Source organism: Moschus berezovskii, chromosome 12 (assembly GCF_049115385.1).
Source record: "Moschus berezovskii isolate FMDL1 chromosome 12, NW_MosBer_1.0, whole genome shotgun sequence".
Lineage (NCBI taxonomy): Eukaryota > Metazoa > Chordata > Mammalia > Artiodactyla > Moschidae > Moschus > Moschus berezovskii.
Window position 1 is genome coordinate 64798864 of NC_142471.1, and position 25591 is coordinate 64824454.

Genomic DNA, 25591 nt, shown 5'->3' on the forward strand with positions numbered 1-25591 from the left:
CCCTAGCATCTAGAGCAATCTATTAAAAACTGCAATTAGATAATACCACACCTCTACTCTAAATCTTTAAGGATTGCCATCCCACTTTCTGAATGGAATCCAAAATCCTCATGAGGGCCGACAAGTCATGTAAAACCTGGCTCCTGCTCCCTTTCTGGTTTCAGCTTCTGTCTCTCTTCTAGCTACACTGGTCTCCCTGCTATTTGAACATGCCAAGCCCACTCCTGCCTCAGAGCCCTCGTACTCTGTCCTCTAAGCTTTGTCAATTTTCTCAGATAACTGCATGCTAAATTCTCTCACTTCCTTCAGGCCTCTGCCCAAACGTCACCTTAACAAAAAACTTGCCCTATTTTTTCTAAAATACCCTCTATCCCATCTCTCTCATTACCATGCTTTACTTTTCTTCCTATTGGTGATTACAACTTGAGATATTTGATACTCTTTGCTAATCCATTGTTGATCATTTCCCTATTAATATAAGTTCAGTAAGAACAAAATCTTCGTGCATTTAGTCATCCTTATATCCCAATTTCCCAGAAAGTCTTCAGTAGGTATTCAACAAATATACATAGAATGCACTCATCCAGATGTGTTATCTTCAAGTGAAGAGAGTGGTTTTCAGATGGTTGTCTAATTAATATGATCAAAACCAAGTGTGAGGGACTGATAGAGGTATACATGGAGATCATCGGATGTGTGTTTGTTTATTACCAGAGACCACCATGGGATTCACAGATATTTTCAGATTGTTGTTCAATGCCAAATCATTTGCAAAGCTATAGGTAAAATGAAACAGCTGCCTTTAATTTCTTTGGCATGTCCTTATCCTTGGGGACTTAGTGTGTTTATCTGTGAAATAGGCAATTGGAGATGTGGTTACTGTTTTGCTAATTTATAGCCTACAGGATGCAGGAAGGAGACAGTACAGCTAGGGGGATCAACCACATGAGCCCTGGAGCTTGACTGCCTGTGTTTGAATCTTATCTCTATTCCTCACAGGCCATGTGACCTCCAGTAACTTATTCAGTTTCCTCATTTGTAAAGTGGAAATAACAAAAGGCATTTAATTCAGAGAATAATTATGAGGATTATATAAGATAATACATGTAGAATATGGTCTGGCACATCATCAGTTCAGTTCAGTTCAGTCGCTCAGTCGTGTCCGACTCTTTGCGACCCCATGAATCACAGCACGCCAGGCCTCCCTGTCCATCACCAACTCCCGGAGTTCACTCAAACTCATGTCCATTGAGTCAGTGATGCCACCCAGCCATCTCATTCTCTGTCATCCCCTTCTCCTCCTGACCCCAATCCCTCCCAGCATCAGAATCTTTTCCAGTGTGTCAACTCTTCGCATGAGGTGGCCAAAGTATTGGAGTTTCGGCTTTAGCATCAGTCCTTCAGTGTTCAACAAATGTTAGCTATTAAACATGAGATGCTCTGAGGGGTCATTGCTATTAATGTCTTTTAGGGGCAATAAGCTATCCTAGAATATTAGATGATATGGAACTTTTTAAAGTGTGATAATAATATTGTGATTAGGTAGGAGAATGACCTTATTTTTAGGAGATATATGGTGAAGTACTTAAGAATAAACCCTCAGTTACTTTCTAATAGGAGAAGGCAATGGCACCCCACTCCAGTACTCTTGCCTGGAAAATCCCGTGGACGGAGGGGCCTGGTGGGCTGCAGTCCATGGGGTCGCTAAGATTTGGACACGACTGAGCGACTTCACTTTCACTTTACTTTCTAATAATCTAGCCAATTATATCTCTATGTTTCTGTATCTATCAAGCAAATGTGACAAAATGCTAACAATTGGTGAAGCTAGGTGGATAGTACAGTTTATTATACTAACCTTTCAAAGTTTCTGTATGTTTGAAAATTTTAAAATAAAAGGTTGAGGGAAAAGAAAGAACCCTAGAAATAGTCTAGTGGAGTTCTATACTCAGTTTACAGAAAGAAGACCAGATGTGAAGTGTTTGCTTAAGGTCATACTGCCTGAGCCAGGACCCAGGTCTCCTGGCTAACTGTATGTGTTAAGCCTCAGGCAACTATCAGCTACAGAGGAATATGCCCAGCTTTCTCCTAGAGACCAAGGTGGGTATATGGGTGTATAAAAGGGCACCTGTGTTGGTGCTTCCTTTTTGTTTATTATGCAAATAGATAAGTCATCTGGTTGGAAGGTGTGATGTTGAAAAATGTGAGAGGCGCCAGAGCCAGACCTGCCATCCTTAAAGATTGGGCAAACCAGTTTGGCACCATCTGCTTGTGGTTTTTAAGTGGTGGTGATGGTGTGTGTGTGTAAACTCTGGGATTTCATAGGAGAGAGGGAAGACTAAGGGTTGGGGTCAGGGCCAGGAAAAGTAGCAAGGAGAGACTGGCTCCAGGACCCCAGGGTATTTCTGGGGATGAAACAAGGGCACATATTTAAAGAAAAGAAACAATTATCTGTGGTCTGCAGCATCCTCCTCTAGCTGATAGGTTTCATGGCAGTGAAAAGGACAGAGGGGAGAGGAATGTACATGCAAGCCTCGAGAGGGGGCCACAGAGAAGAAACATAAGAGAAAAAAGAGAAAAACAAAAACATAAGAGGCAGCCTGGGCCATGGTGGGGGAGGGGTTGGGAAGAGGGGTATTGGAACGGTAAAGACAGCCGCACCTGGGGGCCCAAGAACGAGTCGAGGACCGTCAGCCGGGGCAAGCTGGAATGTCTTGCCCCAGAATGGTCCTACCTCTCTTTCCTCCGAGTCTGGAAGCCCCGGGAGGCCTCGGTAGTGAGCGCAGAGCTCCTGGCGCTCTTATTAGCGGGAAGGACAGGCAGGAGAGGCGGGGCCTCCCGGCCCGGCGGGAGCGGAGCCTCTGGCCGCGGGCGGGGCTCCTCTCCGGCGGGCGGGCGCCGGAGTCTGGGGGCCTCCGCGTCCCCTCCCGATCTGCGGAGGCGCCTGGCCCCTCCTCCCCACTCCCCGCCGCCCCCACGCCCGCCGCCGCTGTCAAAGATAACCAGGCCGTTGCCTGCAGGAGCAGCGGCAACTAGCGATCGGGCCCTGAAGAGCCTCGGGTGCGGCCTCGCCTCTTCGGCCCGGCGCCCTTATCAGCACCGCGGACAGCACAGTGACCGTCTCCAGGACCCAGGCGCCCGCCGGCCCACCCGCCCACAGGCGCTCCGGTCCGCGGCGTCCGCATAAGCACCGCGGACAGCGCCCGGGCCCCGGTCTCGCCGCCGCCAGCCCACCTGCTCCCGGAATCAGCAGCGCCAACATCCCTCCTCGACGGGCCTCGCAGCGGGCTCGGAGCGGTCAGCACCCCCGGAACATGGCCACTGAGGTAGGGGGCGAGCACCGGCCCACAGTCAGAGCCTGACTGCTGTGGGAAGAGATCGCTTCTAGGGGCGGGAAAGGGTGGAATGGGGTTGGATGAGGGGGCTGCGGTAGGATGGGATGGGTGGTTTCCCCGATCAGGTCCGGAGGGAGGGTGTAGGGGGAGGTGGAGTGGCAGGGTGGGAGAAAGGGGCTCCTCATTGGAGCTCATTTGACCCCCGGCGTGTCAGTCTTCCTCATGTGAGTCCCGAAGCTGTCTGCACCACTTGTTGGCACTAGTGCCAGGGTTGCTCTGGGGCTTCATTGGGGCTTCCCCTTCTCACGGACTGCAAGTCCTGAAACCACTTCCCTAGAGGGTTGGAGACGAGCCTGAGCCTGTTTTAGGGGAGGGAAGGCGGCTGGCTGCTGTTGCTATGCGATGCAGCCATCCAGCTTCTGATCCCAAAAGTCTGGCAGAGAGACGACAGACCTACCTTCACATCCGCATTTCCTCCAGGGAGGCGGGGCGTGGGGGACAGGAGGATCTTCAGGTCAGAATCCCAAATAGTTGGTTTTAATGATCTGCCTGCACCAGTTCAATTTTGTGTATGACCCTTTCTCGCTTCTTCACCCCTTTTGAGTTCCCTGTACCAGAAGATCACATTTCTCTTGTCTGGTGGGAGGAGCTGCCTTCTTCAGGGTGTGCCTATAGGTGTGTCACCTTCAAGGAGCTTGAAAGCCGAACCAAGGACCTATTGACGAGGGCAGGATCTATGTCTAGTGCTTAAGAGATTAGGAATTACCTTCTCTACCCCCTCACTTCACAGGGGAAATGGGGCTTTTTATATTCCCACTTTATAAGTGGTAGAGCTTATACATGAAGAAGAGGATCTATTTAATAGTCACAGCATGTCAGCACCAGAGCTGGAAGTTTCTTCTTTGAATTTGGGAGTGGAACCCAGGACACCAGATTTCCCCTGTTCCGATGTTGGCTTTTTTGGTGGCGTTTCCCCATTTCCAGCCCAGCTGGAACACAAACCCGGGGGACAGCAAAGGCTTTTGAATGATGCTAGGCAGTGCCTCTGGGCATCCTGCTGATCCGTGTGACATCAGTGCCAAGTGTTGCTGTTGTTATTCTTCTGTTGTTGCCACCACAGAATGGGATGCAGTTGCTTGACATCACTCAGCTTTCTGACAAGGCACAGGGTTAAGTAGGAGAGCTTGTCATCTAGGACCCAGTGAGGGGCAAGTCCTGAGCAGACTCATGGAGCTTGGTTTCTAGGGTGGAGGTATGCAGAGTGCTCAGAGAGAGCCAAAGATACTGAGAAAGGGGGGGAGGGAGGAGAACAAAGGAGAGATGGCCAAGGTGCTGGTCACCTTCCAGACAAGGCTGCCAGACTGCAGTAGAGAGGCTGCTGCTGTTGGGCAGGAAGGGGAGAGTTCAGCCACTCAGGCACAGTTGGGCCAGCAGTGTGGGCAAAGAAGGTGTCCACATCTGTGATGAGATCTGACAGATTCCAAGAGGCCCATTTGTCCCAGCAAATCTCCCTCTCCATTCTGCTGTGGTTCACAGATTCAAACCAGCAGACTTACATCTCTCGGTGGAGGCAGTGTTTCCAGGTGGCTGCTGTTTGCCTAGGAGAGGCTTCTGTGAACATAGCATTTTCTTGTGTACAAAGTGCTATCACAAGCATGATCTCCTTTGAGCTTTAAAGCAACGCTGTGAAGTGGGCGAGGGTGGTGTCATTATCCCCAGTTAATAGATGAGACAATTGAGGCTCAGAAGCTTGCCTAATCCCTGTGAAGAAGCCAAGGAAAGCATCATTATCCCATTTTACAGATGATGCAACTGGAGTGCTGAGCCTTATCCAAGAAAATATGGCTTAAAAAGTGGCAGAGCCAGGAGAAGTACTTGAGCCTTCTGCCTCCATGGCCAGTGATTTGTTTGTTGCATCCAGTGTATTCAATTAGTCAGCTGTGCTGCCCAATAGACAGAAGAGGACTAGGGGTCTTTTGATGGTAAAGGATGCAAAGGAGTTCGGGAAGGGCTGGAGTGTGGGGACTCAGGTACCCTGAATGGCCTGGCTGGTTCAGCTTGAGGCAGAGGGATGGAGGAATGCCCAGAGGGGGGAAGGGCTGAGGACAAACATTGCCCATTTCCCAGTTGGGCCTTGGGTATACTCTGATGACAGCATTGAAGGAGGAAGCCTTAGTTCTGCCAAGGCACAGGACGTCCACATTATCTGGGCTGCAGAGTGAGTCATTTTCCCCAGGCTGTTTTACTGTTAGGATTGAGTTAAGATTACTGGGAAAAACCTGTTGGGAGAAGGAAAACCTCATGCCAAGCTCCTAGGGCCACTCCCTTAGGATTCTGAATGGGAAGTCCTCAGCTCCAGTGGAAGATGTATTGAGAAGAGAAGGGGGAGAAAGGGAGGGAGGGAGAAGGAGGCAGGGAGAGAGGGATGGAGAGGGAAGAAGACACAGAAGGAGAGGACTGAGAAAGATCGGATATCCTTGGATTCCTGGACGGAAGGCATGGAGACTGGATCTTTGCTACTCCCTAATTTCTGTTTAGGAGTGAACATTGGGGGATGGGTGTGTGTGTGAGAACCCCAGAGGAGGGATAAAGCCTCCTGAGCTGTACACTGACCTCATTTAGAAAACTGTAATGAGCCCATTTCCTTCGTGACAAACCTCTGTGAATGTGTGTCATGGGATCAGGGTCTGCCCTGGAAACCAGTCCAAATGGCCAAGGACAACTGGGAAATGCCTGGCTGGGAGGAACTTCTCCAAGTGGTGAAGTTTTCCCCCTAAGAGATTTTAAATGCACCCAAGTAGCATTAGGGGCTTCCCTGGTGGCTCAGTGGTAAAGAATCCACCTGCCAATGGAAGAGACGTGAGTCTGATCCCTGGGTTGGGAAGACCCCCTGGAGAAGGAAATGGCAACCTACTCCAGTATACTTTCTTGGGAAATCCCCATGAACAGAGGAGTCTGGTGGGCTACAGTCCATGGGGTTGCTAAGAATCCGACACAACTTAGAGACTAACCAATAACAACAAAGTAGGATTATCCAAAAGGGGCATTGAAGGTTTGATCTCTGAGGTATGGGATTAACAAGCAGCAGACAATAGGGTCGCACAGAGTCGGACACGACTGACGTGACTTAGCAGCAGCAGCAGACAATGGGCTGGGGCTCTGGTGCAGTCTGAGAAGGAAGGAGGCCCTGTGCCCAGGTTTCCATCCTGAGGCCCAGCCTGCTGCCTGTGAATCACCGTCCTCACTCCTCCTCCACACCCCAGCCAGGGAGCGTGGGGTTGGCTCATCATCTGAGTCTTCTGATTCTTGAGTTGAGTCTCAAATGTGTCCTCAGGAATTAGCTGGTTTTTAATGAGGATGGAGATGTGGGCCAGATGGGGCCTCCGCCTGGGAGTGCTCACCTGCACTGCAGTGTTGGCTCCTTTGCTCCTTGGAGTCCTCCATGTTGACTCCTTCAGGTGTACAGACCCTAAATGTGAGACCGGGGGTAACTACTCTCCTGGCAGCCTCCTCTTCCTGCCACACTATAGTTTGAAAATTGGTGCCCGCAGATCTTCCTGCTGATTTTCTTTCTTCATGCAATGCCTCTTGGTCCTGTCTTTACTCAGGTGCCAGCAGCTGGGGGATGGTAATGAGAGAGAGGGGAGAGTTCAGGAAGGTGAAAGGCACATGAGAAGCCCGAATTTCTGCATCATTTAGGAAACCCCAGGAGTGCTACCCAGGGGTGGAGAGCATCGTGGATCTATGAATCTTGACTGAAAACTCCTGTCAGCTTTCTGAAAGCTAAGTAGCTGGCAAGTGGCTTGGGCTCTGGCTCTAGCTCTGGTCCAAGGGGCCCCACCCTGGGATTTTAGTTCAGAGGTCGTAAGCTGGCAGCTTTAGGAATGAATCTAGTTACAGATGTGCCTTATTTGGTCTACTCAGTGCTTATAAATTTAAAAAATTCATTGGAAACATTTAAAAAATCTCGATATCTGATATTAAGGAAGTCTGAATTTCTTAAAAAATCAGAATTGTGGCAACCTGGGCACATATTCTCACATGGCAATGATCAGCTGCTTTCTTGAGATAGCACATGAGTTCTCTAATTAGTCACAGTCCCCAATACTCTGGCTACCTGATATGAAGAGCCGACTCATTAGAAAACCCTGATGCTGGGGCTTCCCTGGTGGCTCAGAGGTTAAAGCGTCTGCCTCCAATGCGGGAGACCCAGGTTCGATCCCTGGGTCGGGAAGATCCCTTGGAGAAGGAAACGGTAACCCACTCCAGTATTCTTGCCTGGAGAATCCCATGGACGGAGAAGCCTGGGAGGCTACAGTCCACGGGGTCGCATAGAGTCGGACACGACTGAGCGACGGAACGGACGGACGGACGGATGCTGGGAAAGATTGAAAGCAGGAGGAGAAGGGGATGACAGAGGACCAGATGGTTGGATGACATCACTGACTCAATGGACATGAGTTTGAGCAAGCTCCAGGAGATGGTGAAGGACAGGGAAGCCTGGCATGCTGCAGTCCATGGGGTCGCAAATAGTAGGACAAGACCGAGCAACTGAACAACTACCTGACTCACTTACATGCTTAGTCCCTGAAAACATTTGCATTCCTAATCCCTGATAAGGCCTTTGGACGTCAGAGATGGCAAGGGCTTTAATGATTATGTAGTTTCAACTTCTCAGTTTCAAGTTGAAGAAACAGAAGCCCAGAGAAGGGAAGACTTTCCCAGAATCATGTGGCCAGGACTGGCAGGCCAGTTTCCTGCTCCTTGGTCAGTGGGTTATCTACCCACCAGGGCTTTATGGCACTTCGCAACCAAGCCACCATGGATGGAGAGACAGGAGACTGCCTTACCTTAGATCCTGCTGCTGCTGCTAAGTCACTTCAGTCGTGTCCGACTCTTAGCAACCATGGACTGTAGCCTACCAGGCTCCTCCGTCCATGGGATTTTCCAGGCAAGAGTATTGGAGTGGGTTGCCATTGCCTTCTCCGACCTTAGATCCTACTCTTCACTAACTGCAGATGATTTTATGATATGTGTGCTCTAAGTAGATCTGGGAAACTAGGGCTCTGGCATATAAAGTGTGTCTGATACCATCTTCTAGTAACTCCTCAAGACCCCACAAGCACTCTCCAGGTAGGGAGGAAGATCCCTGGTTACCCAGAGCCGGGATAGTGTTCTCAGGCTCAGAATATTGTTGGGTTTGGAAAGGGTATTGACCCTTCCTGCTCTGGCTACTTGAGAACCTGTGGATAAATGCCAAAAAGAAATGGGAATGTATTATGCCAGGTAGTGCCCTAAAATCTTAAATGCTCTAATAGAGGTTTGTTTCTTGCTCAAACCTGTGTTCCTGATCAGTCGGTGGCTCTCCTCCAAGCAGTGATTCAGAGACCCAGGTTCTCTTCAGCTTGTGGTTCCACTATCTACAACACATGGCTCCCTTGGTTTCTGTGGACAGGGAAAGATCACAGAGGAGTGGTGGTCTTTATGAGCCAAGCCTATACATGATGTTCATCATTTCCACTCACATTCTATTCAGTCATACGGACACAGTTAACTGAAAAGGAGGCTGAGAACTAATCTAGCTGTGTGCCTAAGAGGAAGGAGTGTCTAGAGTCAACAGCTTACCAGTCACTAGAGACATACACACCTTCATGGTACACACGGTGCATTTGGGCATAGACAAAGGGGGACATTGGAAGGGAGGAAGCTGAGCCCATTTCAGAATGGCTGAAGCACTGTTCTCTCCCTTTCTTTCTATTCTCGCCATAATTTTTCTTAACTTAGACCCACTTTAGTTTTCCCCTGAATTACTACAAAGATAGTCATCCCTCCAACTGGACCCCTACCCCAGTCATGCCCACTCAGTGCACCACTCACAAAGCTGCCAGAATAACCCTTCTGGGGCCAGGGGACTCCATCTTCAAGGTTGACAGGCTCATGTAGTTGGTTTAGAAGGGTGGAGGAAGGTCACAGGCCCTCCTTTTCTTTTGAAAACACAACCATGTGAGACCTTAACTAAACAGAGCAGACGCACAGATGAACTTATTTATGTTACCAAAGCATTCTTTATTTTTCAAAGTTATCATAGGATCCTGCGAAAAGTCAAGGGATTCTCAATTAAAACCTCTATTAGGGGAATCAAGGACTATTAAGACTATAGGAGCACTTGTACATTATTTCATCTAATCACAATACTTTGGGATCACACTCTTAAATAGAGCAAAATTCACTTGGATTTAGGAAAATCTCATTTGCAGTCTCTGCTTTTGCACCATCCCAGGCCCTGGATCTGCTCCTACTACCATACTGACAACCTTTTTCTTGTTACTTATTTTTCCCCAGTTCTTAAGCAAGTGTAAGTATCCTCTATCAGAAATCATCCCCTCCAGTAGAAACTTGTCAAGCCCTTTGTGATCTACCCCTTGCCTCCTCTATACTCTCTTCATCTGCTGCTTTTATCTGATCTGCGAACCAGTCCATTCTTGCTGAAATCTGCCTCCAGTCATTGCAGCAAAATTTGTTCTCCGCTGTCCCTCTCACTTTGCACAGGCTTCTCCCTCTGGGTTGCCTTTTCTTCCCTCCCCCACCCCCCTGCCCACCCACTACTACTGGTAGCTCCTTTATGACTCCGCACAGACCTCAGGAAGCCTTTTCTGAGCAAGCATTTCTGGGTAAGATGCTACTTCTCTGTAGCATTTATCACAGTCTGATTCATTATATATTTACTTGTCTTCCTCCCTGGAGCTCACGACTGTCTTTTGCTCAGCATCCCCAGAGCCTGGCAATAGTAGGGACTCAATAAATGAAAGCTGAGTGACTGAATGGATTCACCTTAATTACACAGGATGAACTGGCTGTGTTCAGTCTGCCTCTGGGGCTTGGGCTCCACGTAGTTCTAATGTCTGACATATTTCACCCGGTGGGTTGCTTGTCTCAAATGTGGGTGATGGAGGCTAGAAGTGCAAAAGAGATGCTCTGTTCTTCTGTGGAACTGAGCCCACTCTCCCCAGACTCGACAGTCCTTGTCAATGCCAAGTCCTCAGGTGTGGACACGGGACCAAAGTCACTCCACTCCTTCCTGCCTGGGCAAGAGATTTCTTCCGTTTCTGGTCTTGGCCCACTTTATCCACAGATCTCTCTGGGGGAAGTTCGGAGTCTGTGGGCCCCCTTCATTCCTGTGATGAGAAGTGCTGGACATGGAAATGATCTGTGGTGTCTCTGGCCTGGGTCATAACTTGGCCTGAACCCCAATCTCCCTCTGAGTTCATGTCTACATCCTGTCTTCCTCTGCCCCAAGTGCTCCCCTTCCCCAGAAAAGTGCTGTCAGCCCCACTTGAGGCATCAGTCTTATTCAGTGCTGGGGTCTCCAAGCCAAGGCCTGACAAGTTACGCACGTTTGAAACTTGCTGAATGAATGAAAGAGTGAAAGGCCGTACCATGGGCATGTGCGCATGCGTGTGTGTGTATGAAAGAGAGAGACCGACAGAGGAGGATCTGGGCGAGCCACCAGGACATGTTTTCCTTTCATTACAATTTGTTCCTGGCTCTGTTGGTGGTTCCAGAACCTCTCGTTTTGGCTCAACTTTGGCCCTGCTTCAGGCTTTTTCAGGATGTTTCTGGGACAGCTGGAGGCATCCTCTGGGGTAATCTTGACAGGCCTGCTTCCCATGGCCTTCCTTGAACACTTGTAGGGTGGACAACTTTTCCTGGTTTCCTGAAAACTTTCCTGATTTTAGCTATGAAAGGCCCACACCCTAATAAACCACTCAGCCTTGGACAAACCTAGAAGGAAGATCACCTTGAGTTCATGTCTCCTGATCCATTCCCAAGGTCCACAATCTGCAGGAGCTCCGGCGAAGTGCCTCGCTGGCCACCAAGGTCTTTATCCAGAGAGACTACAGCGATGGGACCATCTGCCAGTTCCAGACCAAGTTCCCCCCAGAGTTGGACAGTCGGGTAAGGATGTCTTTCCCTAAACTCTGGACACAGACCATGATGGAACTGAGGGACTTATTATCTTTTTCTAGGATAAAAATAGTATAGGAAACAACTTGCTCAGCCACTTCATATGGAAGAACTAAAGCGTTTTGCCTCACGGTTGACTCCTAGAAAGTTAGAGCTGAAAAAAAAAGTCAGAGATTTTCTAGTTCAGTGGCTCTCAAATTTCAGAGAATCACCTAGGGAGTTGTCAAACAAACAGGAATTCCTGAGTCTTATTGGATAATATCAGGTGTCATCTGAGATGCTGACCCAGCTGCAGGATTAGGTTCAGGAATCTCTTTTTAGAAGCACTTCTCAACTCCAGCTGTGCATTAGAATTTCCTGGGGAGCTTAAAAGAATCCTGATGCTCAGACCACACCCAAGATCCATCAAATCAGAGTGTTTGGGGCTGGGGCCCAGGTATCAGCATTGCTTTAAATTTTCCCAGATGGTTCCAATTGCAGCTGGGCTAAGGATCTTAATTTTTAATGAGAAAGCCCCAGGCGACATGGCATCAGGTGATTTATGGATCCCACTTTGAGAATCTCTGATCTCATAGTGCAGTGCTTCTTTCGATTGGATGCCCATTAGAACCACCTGGGAGCTTTTGAAAAAAATTGCAGGTGTCAACTTGGGTAGACTAGGACAGTGGTGGTCTTTGTTGCTCTGACCCACACTCCACCTTCCCAGACTATTTGAATCAGAATCTCTTGGAGGCAAGACCTGGGTGTGCCTACCTTTTAACATCTCCTCAGGTGATTTCAGTGTGGACCAGAATTGAGAGCCCTTGAACCAAAACTGTGGTCTGTGCACAGGCAACAGCCTGTCTGCTGGAAACAGCATTTCAGGCTCCACCCCGGATCTACTGACTCATAATCTGCATTTTAAGATCCTGAGGTTATTCATACGTGCGTTAAAGTTGGAGAAGCATTGCGCTAGTTCATCCTCTCCTTTAAGAGAGAAAGCTCAGGGCCAGGAAGAGGAAGTGATGTACCAAACTGACTGAGCACCAGAAGGGCCTTGACGTCCGACTCTGCTTTTTCACAGGACTCTTGTTTCCTTCTGGACACAGTTGCATCCATAGTGGGTATAGATAGAACCGGGTGCTCAGGTTGATCAGAGTCCTGGCAGGGAGACCTGATCCACTGCAGAAAATGTTCACCTCTTGGATTTCATGAGAGTTTTCTGTTTTCAAGTGAGGACAAATCCTCACTTTTGTTTCCATTTTATAGATGTGGAAACTGAGGCTAGAGTAGTTAAATCATTAGCTCAAGGTCACGCAGTTAGTTGACTGCCAAGTCTGGACTGGACCCCCAGTCTCCTGACTTCCTAACCTCTCTGGTCTTGCCTGTGTACCCCCAGCCCCCACATTGGTGAGGCCCCACCATGGCAACAACACTCCAGGGAGGCTGACCTGGGTCTGGCTCCCTGTCTCTCTCTCCCTCCAGATTGAGCGGCAGCTCTTTGAGGAGACCGTGAAGACCCTCAACAGCTTCTACGCGGAGGCAGAGAAGATTGGGGGCAGCTCTTACCTCGAGGGCTGCCTGGCCTGTGCCACGGCCTACTTCATCTTCCTCTGCATGGAGACCCACTATGAGAAGGTGGCAACCCCCCCCAATGGCCCCACATTCCCTCCCTCTGGGGCTCCAGTGCCTCAGCCTCAGCCTCAATGGGCCCCTCTCCTCACAGGTTCTCAAGAAGATCTCCCGCTACATCCAGGAGCAGAATGAGAAGGTCTTTGCCCCCCGAGGCCTCCTGCTCACAGACCCCGTGGAGCGTGGGATGAGAGTTGTATCCTTTCTGGCTGTTCCATTCAAAGGCGCCCAGCTGCAGCCAGCGGGAGCCCCGGGGAGGCCACCAGGAAGCTGGACCACCCTAGGGGACTCTGCTCAGGGATTTCTTAGGGTTCCTGATATCCCTGGTCATCGACCTTCCTCTCCCACCATAAGTTAGTGCTATTTGTAAATTTTAGGCTTTGCTTTTATTGAGCTGCATTTAATCAGTGAGTGTGTGCATGCTAAGTCACTTCAGTTGTGTCCGACTCTTTGCAACCCTGTGTACTGTAGCCCGCCAGGCTCCTTGTCCATGGGATTCTCCAGGCAAGAATACTGGAGTGGGTTGCCATGCCCTCCTCCAGGGGTTCTTCCTGCCCCAGGGATTGAACCTGTATCTCTTACATCTCCTGCATTGGCAGGTGGGTTCTTCACCACTAGTCCCACCTGGGAAGCCTGCATTTAACCAGTGGTTAATATCAATACATGCCAGATGTCACAGTAAGTGCTTTGAAAATGTGAATTCCTGTACTTCTCATAAAAGCCCTGTAAAGTGGGTAATTCTTCTTACTGCCTTTGTAGTGGACCCTGACTCAGAGCCGTCCAGCCAGTGACCACCAGAGCCAAGATCTGAGCCCAGGCCCACTTTTCACTGCCCTTGCATTTAACCCTCATTGAAGCCTATGTGGTAGGTCCCCTTGTACCCCTTTCACAGATGAGAAGATGGAGGTCTTGGTGGCAGACTGGTCCTCGAGTGGGTTATAGGTCTACCCACTCCAGATCAAGGTATACATACATCCCCTCCACCCCCCACCCCCAGTCAGCAGCAGATAGTAGAATTCTTAAAAATAACATTTACTGGTAAAGAAAACACAAATCCCAGGGAATCTCATGCTTACAAAGCCTAAGGAGAGGCGCTTCTTGTCATCAAGCCTTTACTATGTGCCAGGTATTGTGTTTAGCCCTTTACATGCTTTATTTCATTTAATTCTTGCAATAACTCCAAAATTTTATTATTATCCCCATTTTACAGATCAGATAACAGATGGTAACAAGTGAGGTGATTGGTCAAAAGTCATATAACTGAGATTGGATATGGGGAGATTTGAACTCAGGACAGCCAAGTCCTCACACTTTCCTGTTCAATCACACCCGCTACGGGGCACATTGGGTGCATCGCGTGCTGGGATACCAAGATTAGACTCGCTAGAATGTAAGCGCCGGGTCCTGGCTGTGCGCAGGCGCCTCTGAGCTGAGCGAGCGCAGGTGACAGGAGAGGTTTGGGTGTGGCTCTCAGGTGTCAGGTCCTGCCTGTCTGGGAAGCAGTAGCAGCTCGGCCTCGCGCTTCCCTGCTGGGCTCCATCAGCCGGTTCCCTGGTTCCCTTCGGCTTGCACCCCTCCTTAACGCCCGCCCAGATCGAGATCTCCATCTACGAGGACCGGTGCAGCAGCGGCAGCTCGAGCAGCGGTAGCAGCAGCGGCAGCGGCAGCAGCAGCGGTGGCGGCGGCGGGGCGGGGGGCCGGTGACTGGCCGAGAGGCCCTGCAGGGAGGTGTACGGCTGGACTGAGGGCCTCGCAGACTTGAGGCGGCTGCGCTACCAGAGCACCCGCTTCTGAGTCATTCTCTGGGCCCACCCTGCTGCCCAGGGCGGGAAGGAGGGTGACCCGCTCAGTGTCGCCCGCGGGCCATCAGCCGGCGCCCCCTGCCCCTTGCCCACTGGCAGGACGGTCCACTTCCTGACTCGGCTTTTATCCGAAGGGGCTGGTCTGGGTCACACGGAGGCAGGTCTTCCACGGGGGGGGGGGGTGGGGACAACACTAATTGGACAAACCCCTTTCTTCTGCAGCTCCCCTCCCGACACCCCCTGAAAAGGATCCAAGCCTGTCAGATAGAGAATTTCCATCCTGCATGGTACTTTACCCCAAGTCCCACATCCACCATGACTCCCTTCCTCAGGGTCCCACTCCCCAAGGCTGTCTCCCAGTGTGTGTGCTTTCTGATGCCACCACAGGGCCACTGCCTGTCTGTGATCCTGCCTCCACTGATTCAAGGTCTGGGGAGACGGGAGTGGTCAGCCCCCTCCTGGCCTCTTCTAGACTCCTGGCATCCCTGTCCTCCACCCAGAGCCTGGGGGTCATCTTGGACTCGCTCAGCAGTGTCCAGCTACTGCGACTTTGCAGGCCACCAAGTGCTGGTGGAGGTGGGGCACATGGCCTGGCCTCTGGAGGGCTGTACAGGGGTCCGGAGAAACACTTCATGGGGAGATGCAGCCTTGGGGGGCTTGAATCTCCAAAACGGGAGCTAACTTTCCTGAGATTAGAACGTGCCTGTGTGTGAGAATGAGTGTGTGTGCATGCAGGCACGTGTGTATGTGCACATATGTGCACGAATGCACCTGTGTGTAGGTATGCGTGAGGACAGGTGTGTGCATGAGTGCACTGTGAGTGCATGTGTGTGACTACACTCGTGTGTGTGTACACACGTGCGCGTACAGGTGTGTGAATGCATTTGTATGTTGCCCTTGGCTACTGGGCCGATGTCTGCCCCCTCTGCATCTTGTCTTATCTTTGTGCGCCATGGTCTGGCTGCTTCCCTGGGTGGGTCCAGCCTGTCCTCTTGTAAATAAATGGCCTAACATCCCTTGTCTCTTGCTTGGCTGCCAACTTGGCTCTTCTTCCTGGTCTCTCCCCCAATAACAAGTTTTTCCCCAGCTTCTGACTGTACTGTGTACATTCTAACAAAAAGTTGGGGTTCTAGGAGAGTGGAGCCAACCTTCTAGGGCCTTCTGTGCCCCACTTCAGGTCTCCCATAACAAGGCAACAGGGCCATGGGCATTGCGTACTCAGGGGGTCTCCAAGGCTGGGTGAGATGTCCTTGGAAGGTCAAAGGGGCTGCCAGTCTGCGAGGGATAAGGCAAATTTCTTTCTTGAAAGAGGGGTGTCCAGCCAGTGAGGCCCTGACTGCTGAGGCCCAGCAGCCCCTCCCTGGTGTCTGGAGATGGACAGAAGCAGGCTGCCTGTCTTGGTCGGCAGGAGGTGCTAGAGGGGATAAGAGAGACCAGTCACTGCAGGTAGCTTTCTGGAACCAAAGAGGGGCCTGACCTTCTTTTGGATGCAGGAGGAGTATATAGGAAGGGTGCAGAGAGCTGGAGAGGGTGGCCCAGCCCCTGAGCCTCAGTGGGTCCTGGTCCAAATGTTCCCTGGGTGAGCTGCAGCCCACTGATCTCCACCATAGTCCTCTTCCCCCTGAACCTGGCCTGCCCATCCTGGTCCACCGCGTGGCTGGGGCCAACCTGTGGGTTGAATGATGCATCTCCTGTGGGATGGATGGGCACTGGCCATGCGGTGGCCTTTCATTTTATTATTTCTTTTTCCAATAAAAGGACTTGCCCAGCTTGAGGCTCTCTGCTGCTTCTCTCCCCCTCGGCAATGGGAGCAAGATATATGCCCCAGGATCATGGCGAGGGGATGCTCAGTGACCCACCCACCTCCTGCTGAGGAGACAGGGCCAAGTGTGTTTCTGAAGAGGCAGCACCCGGACATGGAAGAATGGACAATGTCTTCTTTGAGTTTCTAGTCTAGTGGGGAGGCAGACACTCCTCATCTCTAATCTGGAGCTTTTATTTGGCCCTTGGATCCTTAGGTGGGGGGAACAGGTTGAACTGAAACCAGGTCAAAATCAAGTCATGAATAAATTAGATAAATACCCATGTCTTGAGCTCATATCTGTTAGGGGTTGGATCATAGAGGTCACTCTGTTCTAAAGAAAAGTATGTGGGTGTTGGAATCTAGCAGAGGTGTGTCTTGGCTCTTATAAAACTAAATAACATGTAATGAGCACTCAGTGTGTGCCAGCCAGATGCTTTGCTAAACCCGTAGGGCACAGGTGTGGGAGGGGATTTAAAGACCATCTGAATGAGGCAGAATGGAGGCCCAGAGAGGGTGAGGGACTTGTCTCTGGTCACACAGGTGGTTGATGATAGCGAATAGCACCAGGTTTTGAACCGAGGTCTGACCCAGTGCTCACTCCAACCCCGTGGGGATGACACCCAAATGGAACTTGTCTGAAGCTGCAGGGTGGCTGGGGTCACACATTCAGGTCTGTGGGCCAAGAAAGGATCCCACCAGATTGTGGATCCCCCTCTGGGTGGGGGTTTGGGGAGTGTCCTGTATGGCTTCCCTGCTTATATTTTCTGCTCCTAAGAGGCAGCTGGACTCGCTGCCTCTGCTCAGATCTGGCGTGTGTGCAGGTTGTCACCATGGAGTCTGTTCTTTAACATGTGGGTAGGTTCATTTTGCTCTGTTTGCAACTTTATTAGTGGTAGTGATATAAACAACAGTAGGTAACATTTATTTAGCGCTGACTATGTGCCAGGCACTAGGCGAAGACTACATAATTCATCATTCAGGCCTCACAACAACCTTATTCCCACTTTACAGATAAAGAGACTGAGGCTCACAGAAGTTAAATAACTTGCCCCAAATCACACAACTAGAATGTGGCTGAGCCTGACTTTGAATCCAGATAGTCTGACTCCATAAACTGTGGGGAAGACAAAACCAGCTTCAGAGCCCCCCTTGGCCATCCTAGGCTCAGAGGGAAGGCTGGTACCTCCAAGCCCAGGGTATCACGGGAGTGTGGGTGGTTGGGCTTCTCATGGACCTGCGGGCTCACACGTGAAGCTGCCTCGGGGCAGCTTGGTGAAGGGTAGTTGGGGGGAGAAGTCGATTGAAGTGTGTCTTCCCAGACTGACTTGTCTCTGCTGCCTCAGTTATGGAGGAAGTGGCCTCTATTCTGGGTTCGGTGGTAGCCACATCTCCGCTGCAACACTTGCCAGCCAGAGACAGGCCCCATCTGGTTCCAGAAAACACAGGAAACCCCAGGCGGCTCTGGGCTGCTGCTCCCCTCCACTGCCTCCTAAGCCCGCTTTCTGGCTACTTTTAGCCAAAGCAGGGGGTATGTAAAACCACAGGGTTTACAGGAGCTCCTGGTGCCACCGAGCGGTGGCATCTTGCATTGCACCCCCCAAATCAGAGCCGCCAGGGTCAGAGCATCTCAGCAGCTGGGAGACTTCTCATGACCCCCAAACCAGCAGCTGCTCCTACCTGCAAGGACTTTTCTGTGACTTCCAGAGAGGTACAGGGCAAAGATAGAGTCAAGTTGGCGGTGACTCTTTCTCCCCATGGCCAACCCTGGGGTGCTGCCTTCTCCTGGAGGTCTGGCAGCCTGCGAAACCACACCTCCCAGATCTGGAAGAACTTCCAGTGAGGAGGTGTCCGACAGGAGGCACCCTCACCTAGTTGTGGCTTTATTGCTCACCACGGAGGAACGCAATGCACAGACCACCCCAAGTTAGACCTGAATCAGAGCTCTGGCTTCCTGACCATTCCCTCTGGGGGAGACCCCTGAAGCCTCGGTTTCCTCAGTCGTAAAATCAGAATACTAATATTTTACTGGATTGCCCAGACCAGTGGTGCTCATCCTTGATTGTAATTGAAATCACCTGGGAAGCAAGAAAACCTGCCGATGCTTGGTCCTATGCCCCGGGATTCTGATTTCATTGTTCTGGGGTGCAGCATGGGCATCAGGGGTTTTAAAAGTTCCCCTGGAGTTTCTCGAGTGAAGGTTGAGAATCCCTGGATGGTACTTAGAGCCTATGAACTTTCCGCAAGCCTCTGAAAACGTCTGAGACCTGAATGAAAAAGTTTGTTGGTTTCATACAAAATGAGTATGAACTCTGTGACTGTGCTTATAACACACTCTAATACAAGCAAAACGGGTCTATGGTGTTAGCAGTCAGCAGAGAGGCTGCCCTGGGGTGGGGGGCACTGAGTGGAAGGGGGGCTTCTGGGGAGCCCTGATGAGCTTTCACCAGCAGTTACACAGTTGTGCTCCCTTTGAGAGTTCAATGAACTGTATACTTAAGATCTGCATATTTTCTATGGTGATGGACAGGGAAGCCTGGCATGCTGCTGTCCATGGGGATGCAAAGGGTTGGCTATGACTTAGCTGCTGCTGCTGCTGCTGCTAAGTCACTTCAGTCATGTCCGACTCTGGGTGACCCCATAGATGGAAGCCCACCAGGCTCCCCTGTCCCTGGGATTCTCCAGGCAAGAACACTGGAGCTACTAAACAACAAATGAAATAGTTGAATGAAATTTATAAAGGAAGTTCATTGGCTCCAAAATAGGAAAAGAAAGCACAAAACTGAAATTAATGTTTTATTACATAGCAACAAAATGTAACACTATGTCAGACAGTCAACTGCAATTTAACTCATGTGTGTGTATGTGTGTGCCTGTATGTGTGTGTATGTGTGATTTAGTGTGGGTTGTGGATGTACATGAAAATGTTTGATACGATGAGGTCTTTAAAAGAGAGAGTCCTTGGTACCTAAGAAAATCTTAAAACAGCCTAGGTTTATTCCAGGCGCTCTTAAGCTTGACCCCTGCCCCGTGTGCAGAATGGTGTACCTTTAACTGGGGAAGAGAGCCGACAGGTTTTAGCAAATTCTCAAAGTGGGTGTGTAACCATCCCCCAAATGCTAAGTGGGTGTGTAACCATCCCCCAAATGCTAAGAACACCTGGTTTTGAGGGGCCAGCGAGAAACTGGCCATGGATGTGCCTGGCATGAAATAGGTGTCCTTTCCCTTATAGCTCAGTTGGTAAAGAATCCACCTGCAATGCAGGAGACCCCAGTTCGATTCCTGGGTTGGAAAGATCCCCTGGAGAAGGGAAAGGCTACCCAATCCAGTATTCTGGCCTGGAGAATTCCATGGACTGTATAGTCCATGGGGTCGCAAAGAGTTGGACACAACTGAGCGACTTTTCGCTTCACTTCACTTCTCTCCTTTCAGAGTTCAGCCTTCCAAGGTTTCCACAGGACCCTTCTCAGGCGACTTTGGAAGGATTTATTCTCCTGGCGGCGCTGAGGGCAGACTGTGCTGTGTTCACAGCTCTTCCCTAAGAGACCTGTCATTTCAGCAGCCGCTGGACAGCAGGACTTAGTGTCCCTGAGCTGCATGGGGACTCGTGGTTACCATGGGGATGATTGAGGAGGTGGACATATTCAGAGGGAGTCAGAGGGCTGCAGCGGTCTGCACACTCCAGTCAATCACTTCACCACACCCAATCTCTCTTGTCCTTTGTAAACTGTGAGCATTGTGAGAAGGAATTTTGGTAAATGATAATCTGTTTCTCCAATGTAAGATATTGTCATTGTTGAAGTTGCACTAGGATCTCAATATACCGAGGCCTCATGATGTAGATTTACAGCCAGGTTTCAGATTCTTGCATGGAACAAACAAAAGGCAAGGGTTCATTGATTTCCTAGTGTGTGCCAGGAACTCCTGTCCATTTTTATTCCATTTTGCTAACACTCTTGGTGGGTGGTTATATTTGAATTCCCATTTTATAGATGAGGAAATCAGATGGTTAAGTAGCTTCACCAGCACCCACAGTTAGTGTCAGAGTGGAGGGTTGAACCTGAGTCTCCGTCCCCAAGGCCGGCTCTCCTGACACAGTGTGCCACAGTCAGGCGAAAGGCTTCGTTCTGCCTGGATTGACTCATGAAGACAGATTCCAGACTCAGAGAGCAGCATGTGGGCAAATGCAGACACAGAAAAATTAGATTTGCAGGCGCGGAGGGCTAGTTATTTTGGAGTAATTCAAGTTATTGATTTTTGTAATGGAAAAGTGATTGGAGACCAGCTACCACCTGAGAGCCGCGCCGAGCGAGGCCCCGGAAGGGGAAACGTTATACACAGCTTACAAGACCTTGTGTGTGTGGTGATGGCCTTCCTCCTGCCCCAGCTCCTCAGCCAGCTCTTGGTAGGTGGGAATCTCGTCTTACTCATTTCCACCCCTTTCTCCCCCCACCCCAAGAGCCTGGTGCAGTGCTTCACCTTTGGCAGGTGAATGAGAAATGCTGCCCATCACGGGCTGCAGGAAGAGACAAGAATATGAAGATGTGAAATCCTCGGACTCCTGGAGCAACCCGCCACTGAGAAGCAGCCTAGGCCAATGGAGACAAAGGCAGGTACAGGGTCACTCGGTTAAAGGGTGACCCTAGGCCATCCCCTGCACTGGGCAGCTTTCAGTAACATTGCCCTGGCTGTGATCTTGTGGTTCTGCTCATGATCTCCACCTGGGGAGAAGGAAGGAGGGGGGAGCGGGGAGGGGAGGGGAGGGGAAAGGGGAAGGGAAGGAAGTATATGTCCTGACCCCACTCAGCCCCTACCTAGCGTTCCTGCTCTGTTATTTTGAGGTGGGCAAATCCTTGTGGGGCTGACTGCTCTGCCTGGAAAGTCTGGCCCTGGGGCCCTAGAGGGTGAAATACCATGGGTGGATGGATAGATGGATGGATAAGTGGAAGGATACAGAGAAGTTATGTTCAGAGAGATGACTGATGGATCAAAGGTGAGGGAGAGGGCTGTCTGGCTTGAGATGGATGCTCGCAGACTGTGGGGAGGCAGGTGGAATGGATGGGTACTGATCGGCCCTGTACTCCCCAGTGCAGGTCTAAATACAGGACAAGAGCTCTTCGAAGGAAAGATGCTGTGTAACCTGGTCCCCAAATGAACTCTGCATTTGTAACTATGAGTGATGGTTGTGTCTCGCTAGGAAGGAGTCTTATAGGTCTAACATCGTCCCAGTTAATGACTTATGGATTGTTGTAAAATCAGGCACTGCTAGGAGTGAAGGCAGGAGGTTAAAGGACCTGGAACAGATTTCATAATAACATCTGCGTTTTATCAATCTGGGCGGTGTGCGCCTTACGTGCTCCATCTTGATGAAGCCTCACAAAAGCTTTATGAGGTTGTTATATCTCCATTTTCAGCAGATGAAGAAACTGAGTTTCAGATTCAAGCCTGAGTCCATCAGATCCCAGAGTCTCAGGGTGAAGAGCGAATTTCAAGGATAGATGAGTGAAGTAAGTCAGTAAGAGAAAACCAAATACTGTATATTAATGGATATATATGGAATCTAGAAAGATGGTACTGATGAACCTGCAGGGCAGCGATGGAGATGCTGACATAGAGAACAGACTGATGGACCCAGGAAGGGGAGAGGAAGGAGAGAGAGGGACAGATGGACACAGAAGCACTGAAACACATAAACTACCATATGTGAAACAGATAGCCAGTGGGAATTTGCTGTATGACTCAGGGAACTCAAATCGGGGCTCTGTGTCAACCTAGAGGGGTGAGAAGGGGTGGGAGGTGGGAAGGGGGTTCAAGAGGGAGGGGAACCTATGACTGATTCATGTTGCTGTAATGGCAGAAACCAATGCAATACTGTAAAACAACTGTCCTTCAATTAAAAATAAGTAAATTTAAAAAGAAATTTTTAAAAAGTGGGCTGAGACAAGGAACTATATTCAATATCTGGTAATAACCAATAATTGAAAAGAATCTGAAATATGCGTATAATGGAATCAATTTGCTATACACCTGAAACACTGTAAATCAGCTATGTGCTGTGTGTTGTGCTTAGTTGCTCAGTCGTGTCCGATTCTTTGCGACCCCGCGAACTGTAGCCCACCAGGCTCCTCTGTCCATGGGGATTCTCCAGGCAAGAATGGAGTGGATTGCCATGCTCTCCTCCAGGAGATCTTCCCGACCCAAGAATCAAACCCAGGCAGATTCTTTACTGTCTGAGTCACCAGGGAAGCCCAAATCAGCTATAATTCCATAATAAATTAAAAAAATAATGTGTTAAAAAAGGAGAGATGGAAAGGAGGAGGGAGGGACGGAGGGCTGCAGGAGTTTGGAATGAGCTTTGTAGGAAAGAATGTGGTCTTTGCAAACAGGACACCTTCCGCTTTGGGTGAGGCTTTGAGACCTCCCAGCTTCCTTCTCCCTCCATCCTCCCTGTGTCTGCCTTCAAGGCCTGTACATCTTGAGCCCGGGAACGGATAGGCAGAGGAGGTATATGCGGGATTTGCCTTCCCGCCTTCAGCCTAAGTGTGTTCCTCTGCTTGTCCCCAGGAGCAGTTGGGAAACACTGGCTGTGCTTTTCTCCCTCCCTGGGAGCTCCGCACTCAGGTCTGGGCTGGGGAAGGAGAGTGAGCCCTTGGATCTTTTGAGGGGATGCGCTGAATGATTCTAGGGGAGAGATCCTTTGTGGCTGCTCTGGGTCTGGCCAGGAAGAAGGATAATGAGCTACCTTTACAGGAATTATTCTGGGCCCCTTCTGGAAGGCAGGCAGGCAGGCAGGCAGGGATCGTGAGATTCTGGGCAGAAGTGCTGGCAGGACTTCTGCCCCCACCCTCATCTCTTATGCTCCTGATGCTCTCTCCAGCTTCTCTTGTCTCAGCTGAGCAGGACTCTGCACCTAATCCCTCAGTTCCCGCATCCCAGCTGTGTTCCACCACCCAATCACAGTGCCTGGGTTCACTTGGTGGGCGCTTCCCCCAACTCTGATTCTGTGTCAGCATCATAGGAAGGACAGGCACTGGCACCCATATTTCTGAAAATGCTTGATACAATTTTGCTTCTGAAATAGTTCACGTTTTCTGGAGAAGGAGGCAGAGAGAGGCAGAGGAGCCCCAGGCAGGAGTCAGATTCCTGGCTAGGATGTGGTCCTCGAGAAAATCCCTGCTCCTTTTTGGGCCTCCATTTCCACATCTGTACATCACAACCTTCCCAGGTGGCTCAGCGGTAAAGAATCTGCCTGCAATGCAGGAGACATAGGAAATGATTCCTGGGTCAGGAAGATCCCCTGGGGGTGGAAATGGCAACCTGCTTCAGTATTTTTCCCTGGAGAATCCCATGAACAGAGGAGCCTGGTGGTCTACAGTCCATGGGGTCGCAGAGTTGGACACTGCTTAGTTTACCATAGTTTATGACCATTCTCTTGGGGAATGGCACCGTGTGAGAACTAAGTTGAACTTCTCAGCACAGCCCAGGCCCCAGGAAGGTTTGCTCTGCTTGCTCCCTAATGGCCATTTTCAGTCCTTGAGATCTCTTCCCTGCCAAGTGGTCAGCTCCCTGGGGGAGATGTCCTTCAAATCTCCCATACTGCAGGCTCCCAGTGACCTGGGCCAAGACAGGTTATGCCAGGATCCACGTGAGATTTGGTATTGAATAGATCCAGGCTGCATCCTGAGCTTTGCTACTTAGTAATATTGAACATTTCTAATTTACTGTTAGAAGTGTGCCAAGCCCTACGTCAAATATTTTACTATTAACAGGTGCCAAGCCCTATGTCAAATATTTTATATCCTCTTGTTTTATGTAATAAATTTTTATTTAATGTAATAACTTTGTGTGGTATGCATTTCCTCATTTAATGTAATAACTCTGTTTAATGTAATAACTTTGTGTGGTATGCATTATCCTCATTTTACAGATGAGAAAACTTAGGCTCAAAAACAGTTCACTGACTTCAAATGCCTTTTTCTCAGTGAGGCCTAACTAACCCACCCTATTTAGAATGGCAGTCTGCCTATCTCAGCACTCCCAACTTGCCTTAATGCTGCTTCTTTGTTCCCCCTAATTTCTAACATATTATATATCTTAGTATATTGTTTAGTGCCTGCCATATATCACCAGGACTTTCAGGAATCTTGCCCAGTGATATTCACTGATGTACATCCCAAACCACTAGAACCACCATCTGGCACATAGTAGGTGTCCGAATAGTATATGCCGAGTGACAACTGGTTCAATAATTTGCCCAGGTGTCAGTTACTTAGCTAGCCCATATGACCTTGGATATCTTGTTTCTGATCCTCAGTTCCTTTGGTCGTAAAATAGAATAATAGCATCTATCCCATAGGACGGGTGTGGGGATGAACGGAGACGCAGATGTACAGTTCTCAGCACAGAGCAGGCATTCTGTAAATGTTAGCTCTCTTCCCCGAGGAGGGTTATTTCTTCTTGCTTCTCATTGTTCTCTGATGGCCTACCCTTTGACCACTCTGCTGTTCAACAGTGGTTTCTTCAGAGGACAAGTGCTGAAGGAGGGGTTGACATTACCTACAGAGTTAACCAGCCCCTGTTCTCTCACCCCATCCCTCCTCCTTCTAGGATGTGCTCGTTGCTAAGGAGACGCAACATCAGCTCCTGACAGGATGTGGCTGGGGCCTGGTCCATACCGAAGGAGTGAGACTATGGCTGACCCAGGGAGGGAGGGAAAGGGAGGAACGCAGCTTGCCTCAAGGGCTGAGAGTCTGTCGGGGGGTGGGGGTGGGGGGTGTCATTCGGGAATCTGCTGGAAAAAACCAGCTGGCTCCCTGAAAAAGAGAAGCACTTGTCCTCCTGTCTCACGTGACTCTGGAATGATGACCAAGGGCCCTGTTTGCAGGCAGGAGTGGGACCCCTCCTTAAGCTGCTGTCCAGTGCTGGTCAAGGTGCGATGCCCAGACCCTGGGAGGGGGCCATAGCAGCCAGAGTGACACATAATCAAACTCCTGGCCCTCAGAATGGCACCTCCCCAGAGCAGGGCTGGTGGCTGAGCAGATGCTTGAAGAGGTCACATGGCTGATTGTGTGCCCGAT

General features: G+C 50.0%; 1 protein-coding gene across 6 annotated transcripts in view; it reads left to right on the top strand.

The window, feature by feature from the left end:
* Positions 1 to 16958, top strand: part of GOLGA7B (golgin A7 family member B) — a 36522-nt gene extending 19564 nt beyond the window's left edge. For 2 of the 6 annotated variants that reach the window (XM_055424926.2, XM_055424925.2), the window contains 6 exons: positions 3021 to 3326; positions 11166 to 11291; positions 12765 to 12917; positions 13006 to 13107; positions 14505 to 14556; positions 14936 to 16955. In XM_055424926.2, coding sequence (XP_055280901.1) covers positions 3315 to 3326; positions 11166 to 11291; positions 12765 to 12917; positions 13006 to 13107; positions 14505 to 14556; positions 14936 to 15426 — 936 coding nt within the window. In that variant the 5' untranslated portion in view covers positions 3021 to 3314 and the 3' untranslated portion in view covers positions 15427 to 16955. Of the gene's footprint in view, positions 1 to 1110; positions 2101 to 3020; positions 3327 to 11165; positions 11292 to 12764; positions 12918 to 13005; positions 13108 to 14504 lie in introns of those variants that run through there. The other 4 variants (XM_055424927.2, XM_088842243.1, XR_016038772.1 and 1 more) reach the window with 4 other exon arrangements.
* The last annotated feature ends 8633 nt before the right edge of the window (positions 16959 to 25591 follow it).